The sequence below is a fragment of the Neoarius graeffei genome, chromosome 9, assembly GCF_027579695.1.
Source record: "Neoarius graeffei isolate fNeoGra1 chromosome 9, fNeoGra1.pri, whole genome shotgun sequence".
Taxonomy (NCBI): Eukaryota; Metazoa; Chordata; class Actinopteri; order Siluriformes; family Ariidae; genus Neoarius; species Neoarius graeffei.
In genome coordinates, this window is record NC_083577.1 from 60,698,322 (window position 1) to 60,717,577 (window position 19,256).

Sequence of the window (19,256 nt, forward strand, 5' to 3'; positions counted from 1 at the left end):
TTTTGCAAATAACAAAAAAGAAGCCAATTTTAATGAGGCTTGTAGGCTATACTGATAGCCTATACTGATACTGCATGGGGTCCAACTTTGCCAGTAGAAAACCTTTTAATTAAACACTGGCTAGTGGGATATTTTAATAACATTACGTCCTGTGCACAGTCACTTGTTCAAAACTATAAAGCGTGGATTTGAAGAGCCAGACATTTGACCATCGGTACAATGGTTAACACCCATTATTATGTTAGACTACAGTGTGCCTCTTGTACCATTCACAGACCAAGAGGGCAAATTAGAATAATTGATTAGTAAAGTAAAATCCAAATGTTTCATAACTCAGACAAAGAGGGGGGAACTGTCACTTTATTACAAATGAAAACAAATGTCGGCTATAAAGGAGTATTAGAGGCGCGTGTGTTCTGCACGCCACCCCCTCTCTTTCCCCCTAAAAGATCAGTGATGATGCGGTGTTAGACACTTCCGGAATCCTGGAGACAACTTGAAAAATGCCATACCCCTTCCCTAATTTATACTCTGATCTGTAATTTCATCCACAATTGCTCCAGTTTGAGCATTCTGGCTCTCCGATCCGAAAGCCTGCAATTACTGTATAATTCTTCGCAATTTTAGATGTCCTAATATGGACTGTAATTTTTGAGCAAGACAATTTCCAGCTATTTCAAGCATCAACATTGTCAAAGTTGCATGTACATAATAAATGGGAATATCAATGCATAGTTTTTAGCATAACATCTTGACTCGGCTATAATTATATCCGTTTGGAGCCTACGCAAAATTAGCCTGAATTGCGTGGTAACTGCTGCTTTAAATTTTTAAAAATTACTCATAATTTTCCCAAAGATTACCAAGATCTCGAGTGCACAATGTCATCAGCGTAATGAGGAGTAAACATTTATGCTAATAATCTGCAATTTTTTCCCCCAACAGCTATAAAGAGGGAAAATAAAGCTGGAGTTTTTCAGTCTTGTGCAGTGCTCTGCTGCTAAAGCTCCTAGCCCTGTGCTTACACGAGGCTCGTGCTCGGACCTGAAGCCTTCAACCAACCGAGTGACCACTGGATACTAAATACTGACTCATATGAATACACGCCTGATCTGCATATTCATTTATCTTACAACAGGTAAGAATAAAGCTTATCCATTCCTAACGCTTGTTGTCAGAATTACCTTTTCACTATTGCTTTTTTTTATTACTCCATTTCCCAACAAAAACATAATAGGCTATAGGCTATAATAATGTAAGTTTTCAGTAATATATTAGACATTCGATAAAAACAAGGACATTTCCCTGTTTTCTTTTCCAGAGACTCAGTCAGCTTCGTATTTTAATTTGCACAAATGAGAACATCTGACTAAAATATTAGTTATAAATAATTGTGTTTGTATTTGCAGTATATTAAATAAATCAAATGAAGTGGGGGGAAAACAATACTTTGTTTCATCTTTGTTTTTCTGTATCTATTTAAGATTCCGAGGTTTAACGAATATTAGCAAAAGAATATAAACGAATACAAATATTTAAGAGAAAGGGTGCATTGCTGTCACACAGATGCAACCTACATTCATTTTATTTCCTAATGCTAAAAACATAACGCAACTGATTCTTTGTTGAATTTTGAAGCCAGACTTTCTGTCATTTGTAGGACAAAAATAAGGCAGCCCTTGTTCCATAATTTCACTACTGCCTTAATTATTCCAACATTGTGCTATTGCTAATTTTGTGCGCTCTTCCTATTGACAATCCCTCGGTATACACCTGCAAGCAATTTGCCAGGCTTACTTATAAGCGAGCCGCTGTGAGGGGGGCTGTGGTGCACCTAAGTCGCTCTTTTTTTTTTTTTTCATCGCACAGCAAATTTTCTTTCACTGCGCTATCTCCTTTGTTAACAAAAGATTCCACGTGCGAAAAAAAATTGCTCATAATTATCCTGTAGATGGGAAACTGCATTAGAATAAATAAGGGCGCAATGACTGTAATTATGTCTGGTTTGATGGGCTCGGCTCGTAATCAAGAGGAGAATATAGTGAAATAACGCTGACCCTCTCCGCTCCACAGCTGCATAGCCTACCCCAGCCTCTTATAGTAAATCCATCCATCCATCCATCCATAAAATAATAAACAGAAAAGAAATAAATACACTTTTTCTTTTTAAATATTTTATTATGTCCTTTTCTGGATTTAGGATGCATATATTATACAGTCAGTGCGCTATGTTTTATCATTAATAGTTCAATTTTGTTATACATTGTATGTCTCATTAATCATTGCACGTTTATGTATAGACAATGAATGAACATTAGCTTATGTGTATATGCGCTCACATTTAAACAGTTACGCTAAATTTTATTTTATTCATTTTAAAAAATTACATATTATTTTATTATTAATATTATATATTAATCACTACTCACAGAAATATCATCCAACAGGTTTAACCTCAGGAAAAAAAACACAGGGGATCAGAATCGGGCAAGTTATCAAAAGACGACTAATAATAATAATAATAATAATAATAATAATAATAATAATAGCTATTGGTGTGTGTGGATATATATATATATATATATATATATATATATATATATATATATATATATATATATATATATATATAATTATTATTAGTAGTAGTAGTAGTAGTAGTAGTACCATTAGTGCCTGTATGACTGTGGGCTGTACCAATAACGTTAGTTTCGTTGCTGTGGTTTTAGCTTTTCGTGAAAATCTCATTGAATTTGATATAATATTTTTGACACTTAACAATTGATACAAACATGATAAAATAGCGGTGACCCAAATAATCAGTCCTAAATCAGTCCTAATCTATCCATAAAAGAGATAAAAGTAGGCAAAGGTAAAATTACTCATATTTCTGTAGATCCGAGTCTCCTGGTGCCTGTAGCTGCTGTCTGTTCTTGACCACTATGGTTATTCCTGTGGAACACACTGTGGCCTTTCCTCTTCCAGCTGTAAAAAGTGAGAGGCCTTTTTTTTCTTTTTTCTTTTGCAGGCCCCACATGAAGAACGTCAAAATTTGTCAGAATAATTACTGCACTCTCTAGCGGGTGAACGAACACACACACACACACACACACACACACTGTGGCTTGTAAGGTGCTCTCGAAAAAGCACTGAAAGTCCTAATGCTGGGTCACATTATGCAGGGCATTATGTAAATGATAACTGATCCAACAAGACTGTTGAGATGAGTCTTAAATTGTGATAATGTTCTTTCCTAGCTTTTGGAAAGAAATACTTTTCTTTTTGATAGATAATTTTTTTTAATTTATGACAATTTAAAGAAATTGAACACCACACATGATCTACACTCAACATAAAAACACTAGTGAACTGCGGTGAAGATATTTCGTGAATTTTTTATTGTCCTTAACGACTATTTAATCGGCTCGGCATGATTCGGATTTTTCAGTAAAAAGCGCAGTTTAACGGTCCACCACAACCAAGGGGTTTTCGGGTTTGTCCATAACCCCCCACCTCGCACTGGCCCTCACCGGACCCCACTGCCCCCCCGGTCACCCCCCTGCTCTTTTCTGCAGGCACCTGTCTCGCGCTCAATTATTCACTTAACACGTACGCGTGCTATTCACCCGCCTGCGGTCTGTTCCAGCGGCACAAGAGCGGAAAGGAGCTTATAGCGGCTAAACGAAAGAGAAAAGGAACAAGCACTCTTATTGTAGGAGGATTTACTGTGTTATAGAAACCAACACAGGATTAATCGGCGATTCAGTGTCACATGAAAAGTCTAGCAAAAGAGAGATGAAATGATGTGGGAAATATACCCTAAATAATGCTGCTAATGAGACCTGCACATGCACACCTGCAGTGCGCTTATATATATATATATATATATATATATATATATATATATATATATATATATATATATAAAATTTTGATATTTATAATTTTGACAGTTTTGATTTTCGCCTGAAAAACATGGTCATGGTTGCCGTGACAGTTGCAATGACGACATTGTAAAATATCTTTCAAAGTGTGAATTTTACTGTCAGAGTTTACACATTGTACACGAATCCATAAAACAAACAAACAAACAAACAAAAACAATAAATTAATTTGACCAATAAAAAACTATTTTGCCATGTAGAACGCTAAACACATTTGTAATCAACATACTCGAGTCGCAATCCTTTTCACATCATTAACAGCACAATCTTTTAAAAAAAATGGCTTTTTCTGTACATGATCTCGAAACACTTCTGCTGCTTTGTGTCGGGGGGGGGATGGGGGGAAGGGGGGGAGAGAAAGAATGATGCTCTTGAAGGAGTGACAAGCACTCGGCTTAACAAATTCATCTCAAATCAAAGTGAAGTGTTGCTCACTTTAGTGCAGCCATATCTTTTAAAGAACATTCATTTTAAATAAACATACAGACGGACATAAACGAAATCTAAATAAGTTACCTTAAATAAACACACAAAGAAGCTCCACACAGCCAAAATGACTTAAGTTAGCCTATAAAGATTTGCTCTTTGGAATCAGGAACACCAGGCTCTTGGCATGATTTTACCCTATAGCACTATTCCACATGCTCAGAGCCTGGGACAGCACAGCCCATTCACCCTCCTCTGTAGAAAATATAGTCTATGTAAGATATGTTTTGTTTTTGGTGTGTGTGTGTGTGTGTGTGTGTGTGTGTGTGTGTTAACAATTGACGGCTGTAAAAAGGCAGACTGCTGCTTTTATGTAGATTATGCCAAATAAACGCATTTGTTCCATTTTCCAGGCAAAAATGTAGGTCTGAAAAATGATTAAATATTTTTTCACTTGTTACAGCTTTATATAATGTTTTAAACACGGTAAAAAGGAAATATCAGGAGCAGCTTCGTTTGTCCCAACTGTCTGGGAAATCCGCTCTGAAAGTAAAAGAGGAAAACTCGTTCCTCCGCCACAGACGCTCCATTTCTCAGTGTCTCGGCCTCCAGGCTGTGGTTGTGCGGTGTGCTCCGGGGTGATCGCAGTGTGTGTGATCGCAGTCTGTACTGTATGGGCTGAGGGCCGGAGAGCCGGGCGGCAGGGTCGCGTGCTCCCCTCATCCGGGTCCTCCGCGAAGGTAGAGGGGCGGGGTCCGCTAAGCACTGCCTTCACATGAGCTGCGGCTGCTGCATAGAGTCCTGGTGCGTGCTGGGATACCAAGAGGTGTAGCTCGGGATGTATGAGCTCGGTGTTCCGACAGAGGTTTTAACGCTAGCGGATGAGTTCCATACGGGCGCTACTGAGGGTGAACCGGCGCTCAGTCCGCGGCCATTGGCCAGTGCGCTCGTGTCTATGGTTCCTCCACCTTGCTTCATCAACTTCTTAAACTTGGATCGTTTGTTCTGAAACCAGATCTTGACCTGCAGAATGAGAGTGAGCAAAGCGACGAACAAGTTTCAAAATACAGACTACTATTGATAAACCATGACATTCGAATAAACGTTTTCTTTGCAAAAAGAAAAAAGGATAGGCTATTTCTAATTAGGTACATCAAAGAGCACGGTAAGGTGAATAAATGCGCAAAAAAAAAAGGCTCAAAATCCATAATGTAAATTGTCCAGTCATAATAAAGGCCTAGTTTTTTAAAGTAAAATTTTGACTTTTGATCATAATTTATCCAAGCTTGAAAGTGGAATTTAAATTATTTTACGCCTAGAATCTGTCACTCCCAATGGTAAAGTGTTAAATAAATGTTCGTGTAGGCTGAGACGCGTTCTCACCTGGGTCTGCGTGAGCCCCAGAGACGCGGCCAGTTCTGCTCTCTCCGGCAGCGCCAGGTACTGCGTCTGCTGAAATCTGCGGTTCAGTGCCTGCAGCTGGAGGCTGGAGTATATAGTCCGAGGTTTGCGAATCTTTTTCCCCTTCCCGTTGAAACGAACCTCTCCACCTTCCACCACCGTGCTTTTCTCCGTTTCTGGTGCTGCGAGAGGAAAAAGAAAAAGCGCTCAGATCAGAGTTGGAGCCTCAGAGACGCCTGAACGCGGCGCACATCATCACTGCGCTAGTTTTAGCTCCAGCCTGCAGTTTAGGTATAATTAGCGTTAATTGCATACATTGTTTATAGCATTACGCAATAAATAATTGCCAAGCCTAATACCCACACATCTGGGCTACTCCAGTCCAGCATTCTCACAGTGAGCTGAAAAACAAAGGCACGGTTAAGTGAGAGATGAACAGAGCGGGAGAAAAAGCATTTCTTACCTGCATCTTCTAACCGCGTCTGCGTTAACGCCGTGCTGTTTTGGTAAGTCTGAACGCTACTGAGATATGGACTTGAGGAATGGCTACCGACTGAGTTGACATATGGATAAGCCAGAGATCTGGGGAAAGACGGAGCTGGACTGTACGAGCTGTCGTGCTGAGGATGACCGGCTGAATGTAAACAGTGCATTGAATAATGTCCGTGAGACATGGATGAAGGCGACATTTGTTGACTTGGTGGCCCAAATTCCATGAAAACGCTCTTTCCTGAGACGGGGCTGTTTAGACTCTCTGGTATTGTGGTCATTGTCATGTCTTCAGTGCGAATCTCCCTTCTCCTGCCTTTTTTTGTTTTCTTCTATCTCAGTGAAGGATGGATCCCAATTTAAGCTCAACTGATTTTTTCACTTTCCATTCATAAGAAAATGTAGTTTGTCTCTGTGAAAAGTCTAGGTGTGATGCGGCGGATCTACACAAACTCGCTCAAACGTTTGAATCAGGGAATCATGAATATTTATCCAAGGTGCTCTCTGATTGGTCCACCCGCTCCAAGAGTGGTGGGGATTGGAGATCTCGGGTCAGACTCCGAGGAATATGATAACACAAGAAATAAGACAAACCTGAGAGCCAAATGTTCGATGCTAAAAAGGAAATTTAGGGGTGGGTCACTGAGAAATGTTGTTGTTGTTGTTGTTGTTGTTTTAATCTTTCGTTTATTAAAACAAATCACCCAAACACAGAAACAAATAATTCACACATAATAAGGCATTGGTAATATTCTGTTGCATAGAACTTGTTTAATGAGCGCATTTCCTCTTTTCTGACTAAAACTAGATTTAGTTAACGGCTAACTTGGTGTAATCATAATCAGCTACATTTTTGTGAACCAAATTAAATAACAAAGCAGTCAGATTAAAATGGCCAAATTAGCCTAATGTAAACAGAAACAAACTAAAACAGGTTTACATTTACCACTAGGCTATTATTATTATTATTATTATTATTATTATTATTATTATTATTAAAATTAACAATAAATACACTTGTTTCAGAATATACTTTTAACATTTTTTAAAACCCTGAAAGCACTAACAAATATGATTAATAATAAATGGTCTATGGCTTTTGTCTGTGCCCTTATTGTTTCAGGGACAGATGTATTACTAGCTTCATTTTGATTAAATGCTAGTCTCAAGTGCTGAGGCCACAGCTGAAACCAGTTGAATTTGCATAACACTGTTGTTTAATTTTCATACGCATAATTAGCCATATATTTAACACTTCCAGTGGCATGCGGATCCAAATCACTCTGAATCCCTAAACGACTGGAAACGCACCTGGGCTGAATTCTTCTGGGACTCTTCTACAACAGGGAAAATACTGCGCCCAAATAATTCAGGTTTTCCAGTGTCATTGATAAATGATAGAACATTCAATAGATTATTTTAAGGCCAGAGTTTGACTATTGCGTTCACATTTGCACAGATATTGCTACTCGCAGCAACGAATGCTCTTCCTTTGGTGATTCAAAATTAAGAGAATCATTATTTCTGAGATTTTTTCCCCTGCGACCTGCATTACTACGGCATCATTTTTCACAAGTGGAAATATTTTAGCACTGGGTTTAAATGTGTCAGGTTAAAGGCGCTATTTATAGCTGGTGGTGACCTGGGTTATGACCTTAAAACACCAAGACCTCAAGAAAATCGAGTAGAGAGGAAAAGCATAAGAAGCAACAGACAATTGGTTCCATGTTAAGTAATTATGAATGGATGAAATGAAATAAATGTTTAGCTCTAGTAATAATAGGCAATCTTTGGAAACGAACGAATTTGCTTTGAAGTCCAGAATTCATATCATTAAAAACAGTTTTGTGTATGAACGATAATCTTTAGAGCAATTCAATAATAATAATAATAATAATAATAATAATAATAATAATAATAATTTTTTTCAAACAACTAATATCCAAGAATGAAGTCTAGAAGCACTGTGGAATTTAAACTGATTAATATCTGATCCCAAACTCCTGTACTGTTTGCTTCAGAATGGTAATTGATTTATATTTTCTTTAATCTAAGAGCTCGGTTTGTAATGTCTAACCTGTAAGACCTAGTTAACCCATGGACAGGCATCATTTGGAAAACTTGCAGGAGGTCCGAGAACCCACTGAGGATGTTGATATGACGCACTGGTCAGGGTTAATACAAACACATCTGCAGATTTATAGGCTATAGGCTATTAAACAAACTAAAACGAATATATGGATAGAGATATTTGATAGGATGGTCAATGAATGTTTATCCTATACCCAGGTCTGCTTCTCTAGAAGTAAGGTTTTAGAGCAGCTGAACCTAAACAGGTGACAAAGAAAGGCGGTCATACCGGTGCGCTCCTTCCCGGTGAAAGCGGATCACAGCTTCATGTTTATTTTTCAGTGTCATGCATTCTCTTGCAGATGAACCCTCGGACAGCGCTCCTTCCAAATCCTAACTCGGTTTACAAATTAACCGGATAAATTCCGTTACTTTCCAAATTCCCACCGCACAAGCGGAGCGGAGCAGAATGCAGAGCGACGCACGCGCCACGCACATCAGTCCTCTGCACTGACGGTCACATTCAGCAATTTTTTGTGTGATATCCCCCCCAAAATTGGCTCAGAAAATTGTCCAATTTAAAGCAATTTGTATTTGAAATTACATTCACAAACTACCTCACAAAGATTTTTTTTTTATCAATGGCAAAAAAATAATAACGGCATTACAACCAACAATTATCATCATTCAGGGCTGAGGGAAGATTTTTACATGTAGCCTGGTTCAGACTGATAACTGTGTTTATTGCACTCGGTTATGGGATCTAAGACTGAAATTGAGCTGTAGTCTGCATATGCACCCTGTTTTATTATAGGTAACAAATGTCGGCTACAGGTCATTTTACAAACAAAAGAAGAAAACAAAAGTGACTTCAGCACTCACTCTAATATTCTCTGCAACAACAACAAAAAAAGGAAATAAATTAAAAATAATGAACAAAAAAAACGAGAGAGACAAAACCATACAACAATGTAAAACCAAAATTAGCATGGTGAAATGAAACCAATGTCAAACATCAAGCTCAATTTCAAAATATAAGGATATGCATATGAAGATATTCACTGTAGACGGAGACGCATGCTGACATATTACAATCCAACTCTACATTCATGTTTAGCTTATATTCTTTCGAGTTACAGTAACACACACACACACACACACACACACACACACACACACACACACACACACACACACACACACACACACACACACAGAGAGAGAGAGAGAGAGAGAGAGAGAGAGAGAGAGAGAGAGAGTTTACCAAAATACACAGCCCTGATATCACCCCATGGTGGTGTGTTTTAAGGGCAAATCAACATAGCCAGTCCAGGTGCAGGTCATAAAAGGAAACAAACAAACAAACAAACAAACAAACAAAACTTTTAGTAAAGGATAAATCATAACCATGTTTAGACTGCAGAAAAAAAATCATATCCAAAGTTGACTTTGACGTCAAAGCCGTGATATCATCCAAATCATTTCTGTAGAAAATAAACCAGAGAAGCCGCTTTTAATGGTGTCTCATTAATTATAATATACAGGGGGAAAATCACGTGCTCGATTTTACAACCACACAACAGCTCGGGTTTTTTTTTTCCTAAAGACGTTCAAAAATAAAGTGCTAGACAAAATCATGAAGTGGAAATCAGCATCAGGGAAAGGGACAGATCCTCACGTTATTTTAAACACCTGCTAGATCCTAGAGCCGTGTGTGTGTGTGTGTGTGTGTGTGTGTGTGTGTGTGTGTGTGTTGGGGGGGGGGGGTTCTAGGCTAAAGATAAATACTATCTCCACTCTCAGAAGGGGAAATACCTCCCTGACAAAACTCCGTTTCAGCAACAGACAGCTGAGTTATTGCCTCGTCTCCGGCATGAAATCAAGCGCAGACATCCGTCCTTTCAGTAGAACCCGATCCGACTGTAAAGGGACTTCCGATTTGAGGGCCAGAGTAAATTTAAGTCCAAATCTCTGATTAGTTTCTGTTATTGGTGGCACAAGATTGTCTGGGAGGTTTAATTGCTTCAGTATGAAGCAGACCCACTTCCTCCCATGGTGAGGCTGACCTGCGAGTTGTCCATGTGATAATGTGCACTTGACTAACATAGACACTAACTACAAAATGTACATTTCAGGAGAAATTGCTTTTCGCTGACATGGTGCTCTCTACAGGTACCTTTTGCACCTTTCGCTACAGGAACATAATTGTAGAAGAACATCATCTAGGCTACTCCACCTTCCTACAGTACCTTCTTGACACTGAAGGCTGTACATTGTTCTGAAAATCCAGCATGTGGGAATAAAATTAATGTCAATTTCAATAATTATTTCAAACCAGATGTAAGGATGACTCAAACCAAATTAAGAAGCAATGAATCAGTCACTATATGAATCACTTATTTTGAGCCAGACATAATATACTGGGTTGAAAACCACAGACCACTCTGGACCAGTAAATTATTTAGACACATGGACTAAAAAGCAATAAAATAAAAAAAAAAGAAGGGGAAAAAATATCTTTACTAGATGCACATTAAAACTGAGTAAGTATCTGAAAATAGTGAAGATTGTTCTCATGTACTACTGTACATTACCATTTTTCTACAGTTTATAGCCACATAAGGACAAGCATTTATTAACACTGCTACATTTTGTTTGAGACTAATCCCCTTGCACTGAACAGATCTCTGGTGTATTATTGCTGAGCTTTATGTGTTAGGCTAATATAAATATCAGGGGAAAAATGCTTTCCCTTTTGTCAAAATGAAGTTGCTCGTTTGCACTTGATGTTATGACGAGCACTTAAAAATAACTGTAAACACATATACCCACACACCCACAACACAAATTTTGTAGGATGATATACACTGGGCATACACACATAATGAATAATAGTGGATATAAAGAAAAGCTTTCAAATGGATTGTGCTTCTTCACATGTTTGGATTAAACAAATTGCCCATAAGTGTTGCAGTTTAAAAAAGCATTAACTCCACATTAACATAAACAGCTCAGCTGAGTGAATAACAGCCAGTCTGTTCGTTTGGACATGTGGCCCGGTATTTAGCCAGAGATTTGCAATTACACCTTATTTACACACTTGCTAATATGGATCTATTCCTGTCTCGATGGCATGAAGCCCAAAAAGGGACCAAATTTGATCAGATGTAATGATCCAAATTCAGTTTATTTAATCAACCATGGAGGATAGAATAGTGCTTTACTGGACCAGGTTTTACTGGATCACTATTGGATGGTTTAAGCAGGGCATACCTTCAATTTTCTGCTCCAGTGAGCTCTTATAAACAGCAAGAGGAGGCTGTGTAGGAGGTGAGGAGGTGCTCATTCAGATTCAGAACAATTTCTCAGAGAAGGAACAAGAAAGGTGTAGTGCAACAAAACCTGCCAATCAATACAGAATTATTAAGCCGTGTTAAATGTATGTTGCATGGACTTTGGAGTATTCAGTTTAAAAGGTTTGACTGTATTGATAATGATGTGGCCTGTAACTGAACAATTTCATAAAGATCTATTTAAATAAATATAAACATAAAATAGTCAACCCGTTTAGAGAAATCAGTTGGCATTTCAAACTAGGTTTGTCTAAATTATTGATTGTTTCATTATGTGGTTTTTTTTTATTTATAAATGAAAAATTTTATTTTCCTTTGAAACAGTCATCAATACATAAATACATCTATATATGAAAATGTATCCTTACAAATTAATTTAAAGTTACTCATATGTGTCCCATAAATCTTCTTTTTAAAATATACATTTTATGAGTTATTAATTTTCTGTTCCAGTAAGTAAGACCAGCTAAAAGTCTGTTCCCCAGCAAAATACAATTAATGATGACATTCTCTGAACATAAAACATGCTACTGGAAAATTAACTAGCTGAAACTAGTCAGATAAAAAATGTCTTTTCAAATGAATGGTTGCTACATCATTACAAAATGAAGCAAATCAAATCTTGATAAATATTTACACAACTGCAGTGTATGCGTAGGCTATATAAATGGAGATGGATTAATGCACGGCTCCGGGTCTCTTTGGCCCGTTGCTGCTGTGTTCTCTTCCCCAGCTGCACACACTCAGGCCACAGTGGGAGAGAGTTAAAGGGGAGCCCTACCTCATGGGTCCTCTGGGAGAGCAGACAGGAATAATTGTCTCCAGGCCTGGCCAGTGGTTCACACCTGCAAACAGAAACAGATCAGAAACACATTCACACAAACATAATAGACACTAATATTGACATCTCCCAGTCCCAGACAGACTTTCTGCACCCTCTGAGATTCTGCTGAAGAGTAAAACCAGCAATAGGAGCTTAAAGCATTCAGGTTATTATTATTATTATTATTATTATTATTATTATTATTATTATTATTATTATGTTCTTTTTTACATAACATATTTGTGCCAAAATATATTTAAGAATGCCAAACCATTAATGTTGAATATTAATGAACTTGGTTTTAATATAACTCTCATGCAGTGAAGATTTAGTTTCTTTTGTTGTTGTTGTTGTTACTGCATCCTGTTTTCCTGAAGACCTCTGGCTATTCTTTAATGTCCAGATTACTTTTATATTTTCATTGCTTCTCTAGATAAACAGCTATTTATATCCTATTATCCTGTAACAACACTTTTTGGTTGACTGATAAATATAATTTTAATACAATTTCGAACAAATTGCTTTCCCTCATACACACACACACACATACATACATATACATATATATATATATATATATATATATATATATATATATATATGAGAGAGAGAGAGAGAGAGAGAGAAAGAGAGAGACTGTGCAAAAGTCTGAGGCACCCTATTTTTTTCATACAAACTTTGTTATAGATTTCTATTGTATGACTTCTACATTATCGAGTCAGTACAAAAACATTTTAGAGTTCCAAACGTTCGTTTTCCAGCACAAAATTAAATGTTACAGGGAAAAAGTTTGTATCTGAGCAACATATTTTATAAGAGACCACTTTTCAGATTAAAAAAGAAAACATAATGAAGGCTACGGGGTTTTGGCGCAAAATTAAGAAGCAAGTGTGACAGTCAAAGTGTCCAGAAGAACTGGGGCTGGTTCTGTATGATGCTCAGTAAAACCTACAGCTCATTTCCTTATAAAACTGCACTAATGGTACCTGAGACTACTATTTTTTTAAGCAAAGGGTCGTCTCACACCATGTACTGACTTTGTTTAATTTATTATGGCTTACTGCTGTTTATAGTATTTTTTTAATGTTGAAACATTTAATTTCATTATTTTTTAAGCCATTTTTGATCCACAGCATTTCTTTACATGTGCCGAAGACTTCTGCACAGTACTCTACTGTGTCCACCTAAAACACTTGAAATAATGTGGAAATTAAGTTCACAGGTTAAACAATTATCAAAGAAAAACCTGATGACTTGGTGATGGTATATGGATGACTAAGTTAAAAGAACAAGTGACAGAAGTGATCAGAATAATAATTTACTTATTTAATCTATCACTTACATGTCAGAACCTGAATCAAAGGAAGGCCAGGAAAACCCACACAGAGGAAAAGGAGATTGTCCAGCACCACACACACACACACACACACACACACACACACACACACACACACACACACACACACACACACACACACACGTCAGTGACAGCCCAGCAGCCTTTACCATTATCATAGCAGCAGGAGTCAGAGGAACCTGCCTAGCCTCCTACCTGCCCCAAAATTGCCCTCCAAAATGAGCAATTACCTGAGTTAGGTGTGACTGGTAGTAAAAAATCTGGCCCAATAGATGGTGGCTACTTAATGCATCAACAACAATAAAATGAACCGGCTATAAAATTGTCACTTCTTGTATTTTCTTGTGTCCACAGACTAAAGGACTGAGACAGGCAGTGATCAAATCTTCAAACTAAGCAGTAAATTAAAATCCATGAAAATCAATCCCTGGTGAAGCAAAACCATTTGGGGTCTGGTATTCAGTGCAGCTACCCATGATTTTAACCAGCTGGGATTGGGGACAGAACCTAGACCGGATGGGGTAACATACACAGTATAATATGATGGGCTAAACTATTTGTTTAGAATTTTCTCTGATTCATATTAAAACAAGGTTTGATTGCATGGCCAAAAAGAAGCAACTCTTTGTCCAATTAATGGCCTTGTAAATGGGGAAACATGCAAATTTTCCAATTAAATAATTTGCTGTGCCTGAGGATGAAGCGGGATGTTCAGCTGTGGGGGCTGCGGTGGCATGGCCCTTTTCAGGCTTTGTTAAGAGGTAAAGCCTTGAACAAAGACAGAAAGAGGTCAGTCCTCAGCGACACCTGAATGCTCTCCCTCTTTTCTCTTCCCCTTGATCCCTTCAGCCAGCCTGTCATTAGCCTTAATGATGGAAAATTGTCATGTTGATGTCTCTCTCTCCCTTTCTACCCCTCTCTAGCACACGCTCTCTTCCTCTCTTCTCTCTTTTGTATAAGTAGTAGGTGGAAGCTCCATTTATTACAAAGTTCTTTTTTGCCTAAAAGCCAGGGACATAGCATTTGTGGCATGAGGGGAAAAAAGGTGCTTGGATGCTCTTTCCATCACTGGGATAATTATCCCCACTGTGACCTTAATGATCCTTCGTGTTCGGCCCGAGTCTCCTGCACGCGCCCAGCCACTCGGCTCCAGGCCCTTACTGGCTCCTCTCCTCTTCTCTCCTCTCCCAATGTCCTGTGTCAGGGAATATGAAAACCTCTATAATGAAACCATTTTATCTGATGGAAAAAAGGCTACTAGAGCTTCACTTGCTACAAAGACGACTCAATTATATGAGTAATTGTGATAATTTTCCTTCTATTCACAGCCTTTTCTGAAAGGGAAGGAAAAGGGGGAAAACAGAAATGCTGAAAAGGAAATTACATGCACAACATGGAGTGCAAAAAACAGTACACACTAAAAATGACTGCAAGAAAAGTATAAGACTATAAATAAATATGTTAATGTACGTAGGCCATATATATATATATATATATATATATATATATATATATATATATATATATATATATATATATATATACATGTGCAGCCAAACCTCACAAACAGAAGTGTGAAGAAACACACACAGATGAGATAGATGACCAGAAAGCAAATAATAGTATGATAAAAGTAGATGTGCAGCTGTCTGAAAATTAAACCTCTTTCTCCTTCCTATTGACAAAGCTGAGCTCCTGCAAAAGCACCCCAGTGGTTAGAGATCATTTGGAGCCCTGTGACAGGAAAAAGGATAATTACGTCTCCAAGAGAGGCAGGCGGACTGACGCGCCCTTAAGACGCTGCCGTGAATGCAGGGGCTTGATAGAAGGCAGAAGGAATAATTTTGTGCTTTGCTTTTTCCTTTATTCTGCAGAACATGTTTTGTTGGGCGGAAGACAAGGCAGAGAGCACCTCTGAGTGCATTAAACCCTAGGTGTTCGCAAATATAAGGTTCCTTTGTCTATCAACCGCTACCTAAAAAAAAAATTCTTAAATGCATTAAAATGTCTCTTCCATTCTCCCTGCAGACAGCAGTGCCAGTGAGATATGCATTAGTTTCTATTTCACAGCAGGAGTTGGATTTTCCTCACAACACGAAGGACATTCTGGATTCCTCTTGGCAAAAAAGGACCAAGTCTACAAATTCAATTTCTCACGGAAAGGCAAATTAATTGTGTTCCAGTACACATACTGAATATTCATGATCATCCACCCTTATGTACTGTAATTCATTGCATATTTTACTATTCTTTTTGCATGCATAACAATGTATTATGTATATATTATTCTTTGCACTTCAAATAAATCCATGATAATACCTAATCAGTTTATCCAATGGTCTACTAAATTCCTTTGTTTATAATGTCATATGATATCATTATGAATAGTTGTTGTAAATATCTGGCCTAATAAAACAATCAGTTGTTGATACCCTGCACAATATGGATCTTCTCTTGAATGGTATGATAATATATATATGATATAATGCTATTTGATAATATTGCCCACCATGATATAGAGCCTATGACACATCAGTGTTACTAGTCTAATATTAATTTAATCACTAGTCTGAATAAATGTCTACATATTAATGAGGTGAGGAAAGGTTCACTAACTTTTTTTGTTGTTGTTTAGAAAGACAGCAATACATGAGATTATTTATATTGGTATACCAGGATTATGAATCATCAATGGCAACTGACACATTTCTCCACAAGTCTTAACAACAATCACACCTGGACACGTAAGACACCAGATTTAAGCAAAGGAAGAGTGGTTTCAAATACCACAAACACTTTCTTCATGGCCCACTTTTCTTCCTGCTCTGTCTTCCCCCCAAATCTTAAACTGTTCCCACATGTATGAGATGTGACCCCCTCAGAGCACAGCAATCTGGCTAAATCTGTCCAGGCTGAGACAACCATATCACAGCCTGGCAGCACAAATACTCAGATCAGATTCACATGATGGCTTGCTGTTGGCTACCATGTCATCAGTTGCATCCCAGAGCCCCATCTTTTCTGCCCTACTGGACAGACACCCTGAGAACCTCTACAGTAAATGCCTGTGACTGGGTGTCCTGCTCAAAATAAGAAAAATGTCACACAATCTTACCCGTGTTGTACTTCTAAAATGCCTATCAGTCATAAACTCACAAAAAACACTTAGCTGCTGTGATCTCCAAAACAACTCAGAGCCTGAAATGTTTGCGAGGTTGTTGAATGGCACTCGGGATGGAGCTCAGTGTGACACAAGAGGTGTAACACCAGCGCCTAAGAAGGAACCAAAGCAAAAATCAAAGTCATACCTCAAACAAAAATCAGTCACTGACTAATAGCCATCAGTGGATAGGTTGACGGCCTGATGATAACATTCTGCACTATTGCCTGGTTGGAGTGACTGTTCCCAGTACAGTCATAGCCCTGATTCCTACCCAAACACTAGAACACAAGAATGCACTATATGAAATCCAACCATCCAACCAGATGTGCCAGTATTAATACAACAACTAATGCTCAGAGAACTCACCAGTAGGTTTAGGCCATTATCAGTTACTTTGTGGGAATAATTTACAATGTCCTAAACAACACAAAACCCATGCATGTGACAAAGCTAAAGTCAGACATTAAAATAAACCCCTTGGGGTGGGAACCATTCCAATAATACTTAAAATATCAAGAGGAAAAAAGGAGTGCAGATATACTGTATAAAAAAATTAAACTCTAACAAAGATTTACAGCCATGCAACCACACACAGATGAAGCACTGAGACACTGCATTTGACTGAGATTCTGAAGGAGTTACATTCTAAATGAAGTTACATTCATTTCTGTTGCATTCTAATTCAAAATTAAGAACATAGTACAGTATTAATAACTATGTACAGTATTGATAGTTTTAAACTTTTGTGTCTACATTCCTCCATGGAAAAAAAACTGTCTGCAATTTTAGGTTTTTGAGGCACAACTTAATATAATTTTATATTTAAACATACACACACATACACTATTTTATATATATATATGTGTGTGTGTGTGTGTGTGTGTGTGTGTGTGTGTGTGTTACTGTACAAAAGTCTTAGGCACATGTAAAGAAATGCTGTAGACCAAAAATGACTTTTAAAATAATGAAATTAAATGTTTCAACATTAAAAAAATTACTATAAACAGCAGTAAGCCATATTAAATGAAACAAAGCCAATATTTGGTGTGAGTCGACCCTTTGCCTTAAAAAAATAGTAGTCTCAGGTACAATGAGTGTAGTTTTATAAGGAAATGAGCTGTAGGTTTTACTGAGCATCTTACAGAACCAGCCCCAGTTCTTCTGGACACTTTGACTGTCACACTTGCTTCTTAATTTTGCACCAAAACCCAGTAACCTTCATTATATTTTCTTTTTTAATCTGAAAAGAGGTCTTTTATGTAATATGCTGCTCAGATACAAACATTTCCCCTGTAACATTTAATTTTGTGCTGTAAAATGAACGTTTGGACTCTAAAATGTTTTTGTACTGACTCGATAATGTAGAAGTCATAAATTAGAAATCTATAACAAAGTTTGCATTAAAAAATAGTGTGCCTAAGACTTTTGCACAGTACTGTGCACATATATATACACGGAGTGCAGAATTATTAGGCAAGTTGTATTTTTGAGGATTAGTTTTATTATTGAACAACAACTATGTTCTCAATCAAACAAAAAGACTCATAAATATCAAAGCTGAATATGTATGGAAGTTAGAGTGGGGTGTTTTTAGTTTTGGCCATTTTAGGAGAATATGTATGTGTTCAGGTAACTTTCACTGTGCAGAATTATTAGGCAACTTAATAAAAACCAAATATGTAGCCATTTCACTTATTTATTTTCACCAGGTACACTGATATGACAACTCCAGATTTGCAAATAAACATATCTGACATTCAAACACAAAACAAAAACAAATCAGTGACCAATATAGCCACCCTTCTTCATGAGGACGCTCAAAAGCCTTCCATCCATAGATTCTGTCAATTTCTTTATCTGTTCACGACCAACATTGTGTGCAGCAGCAACCACGGCCTTCCAGACGCTGTTCAGAGAGGTGTACTATTTTCCCTCTTTGTAGACCTCACGTTTTATAATGGACCACAGGTTCTCTATGGGGTTTAGGTCAGGTGAACAAGGGGGCCATGTCATTATTTTTTCACCTTTCAGACCTTTACTGGCTAGCCACGCAGTGGAGTATTTGGACGCATGAGATGGAGCATTATCCTGCATGAAAATCATGTTCTTCTTGAAAGATGCTGACTTTTTCCTATACCACTGCTTGAAGAAGGTTTCTTCCAGGAACTGGCAGTAGGTCTGGGAGTTGAGTTTGAGTCCATCCTCAACTCGAAAAGGTCCAACAAGCTCG

The 19,256-nt window shown here is 37.7% G+C and overlaps 1 protein-coding gene and 1 long non-coding RNA gene across 2 annotated transcripts; one reads left to right on the forward strand and one right to left on the reverse strand.

The window, feature by feature from the left end:
• The first annotated feature begins 591 nt into the window (after positions 1 to 591).
• Positions 592 to 15,335, forward strand: LOC132891891 (uncharacterized). The gene is made up of 3 exons (XR_009655379.1): positions 592 to 810; positions 946 to 1,138; positions 12,417 to 15,335. It is a non-coding gene; the product is annotated as an uncharacterized LOC132891891 (long non-coding RNA).
• Positions 4,024 to 7,153, reverse strand: dlx1a (distal-less homeobox 1a). Its single transcript, XM_060930003.1, has 3 exons — positions 6,235 to 7,153; positions 5,754 to 5,953; positions 4,024 to 5,393 (listed from the first exon to the last, which is right to left on the reverse strand). Exons 1-3 carry the CDS (start codon positions 6,545 to 6,547, stop codon positions 5,142 to 5,144), a joined length of 765 nt encoding a protein of 254 aa, XP_060785986.1. The 5' UTR covers positions 6,548 to 7,153; the 3' UTR covers positions 4,024 to 5,141.
• Positions 15,336 to 19,256: the final 3,921 nt, after the last annotated feature.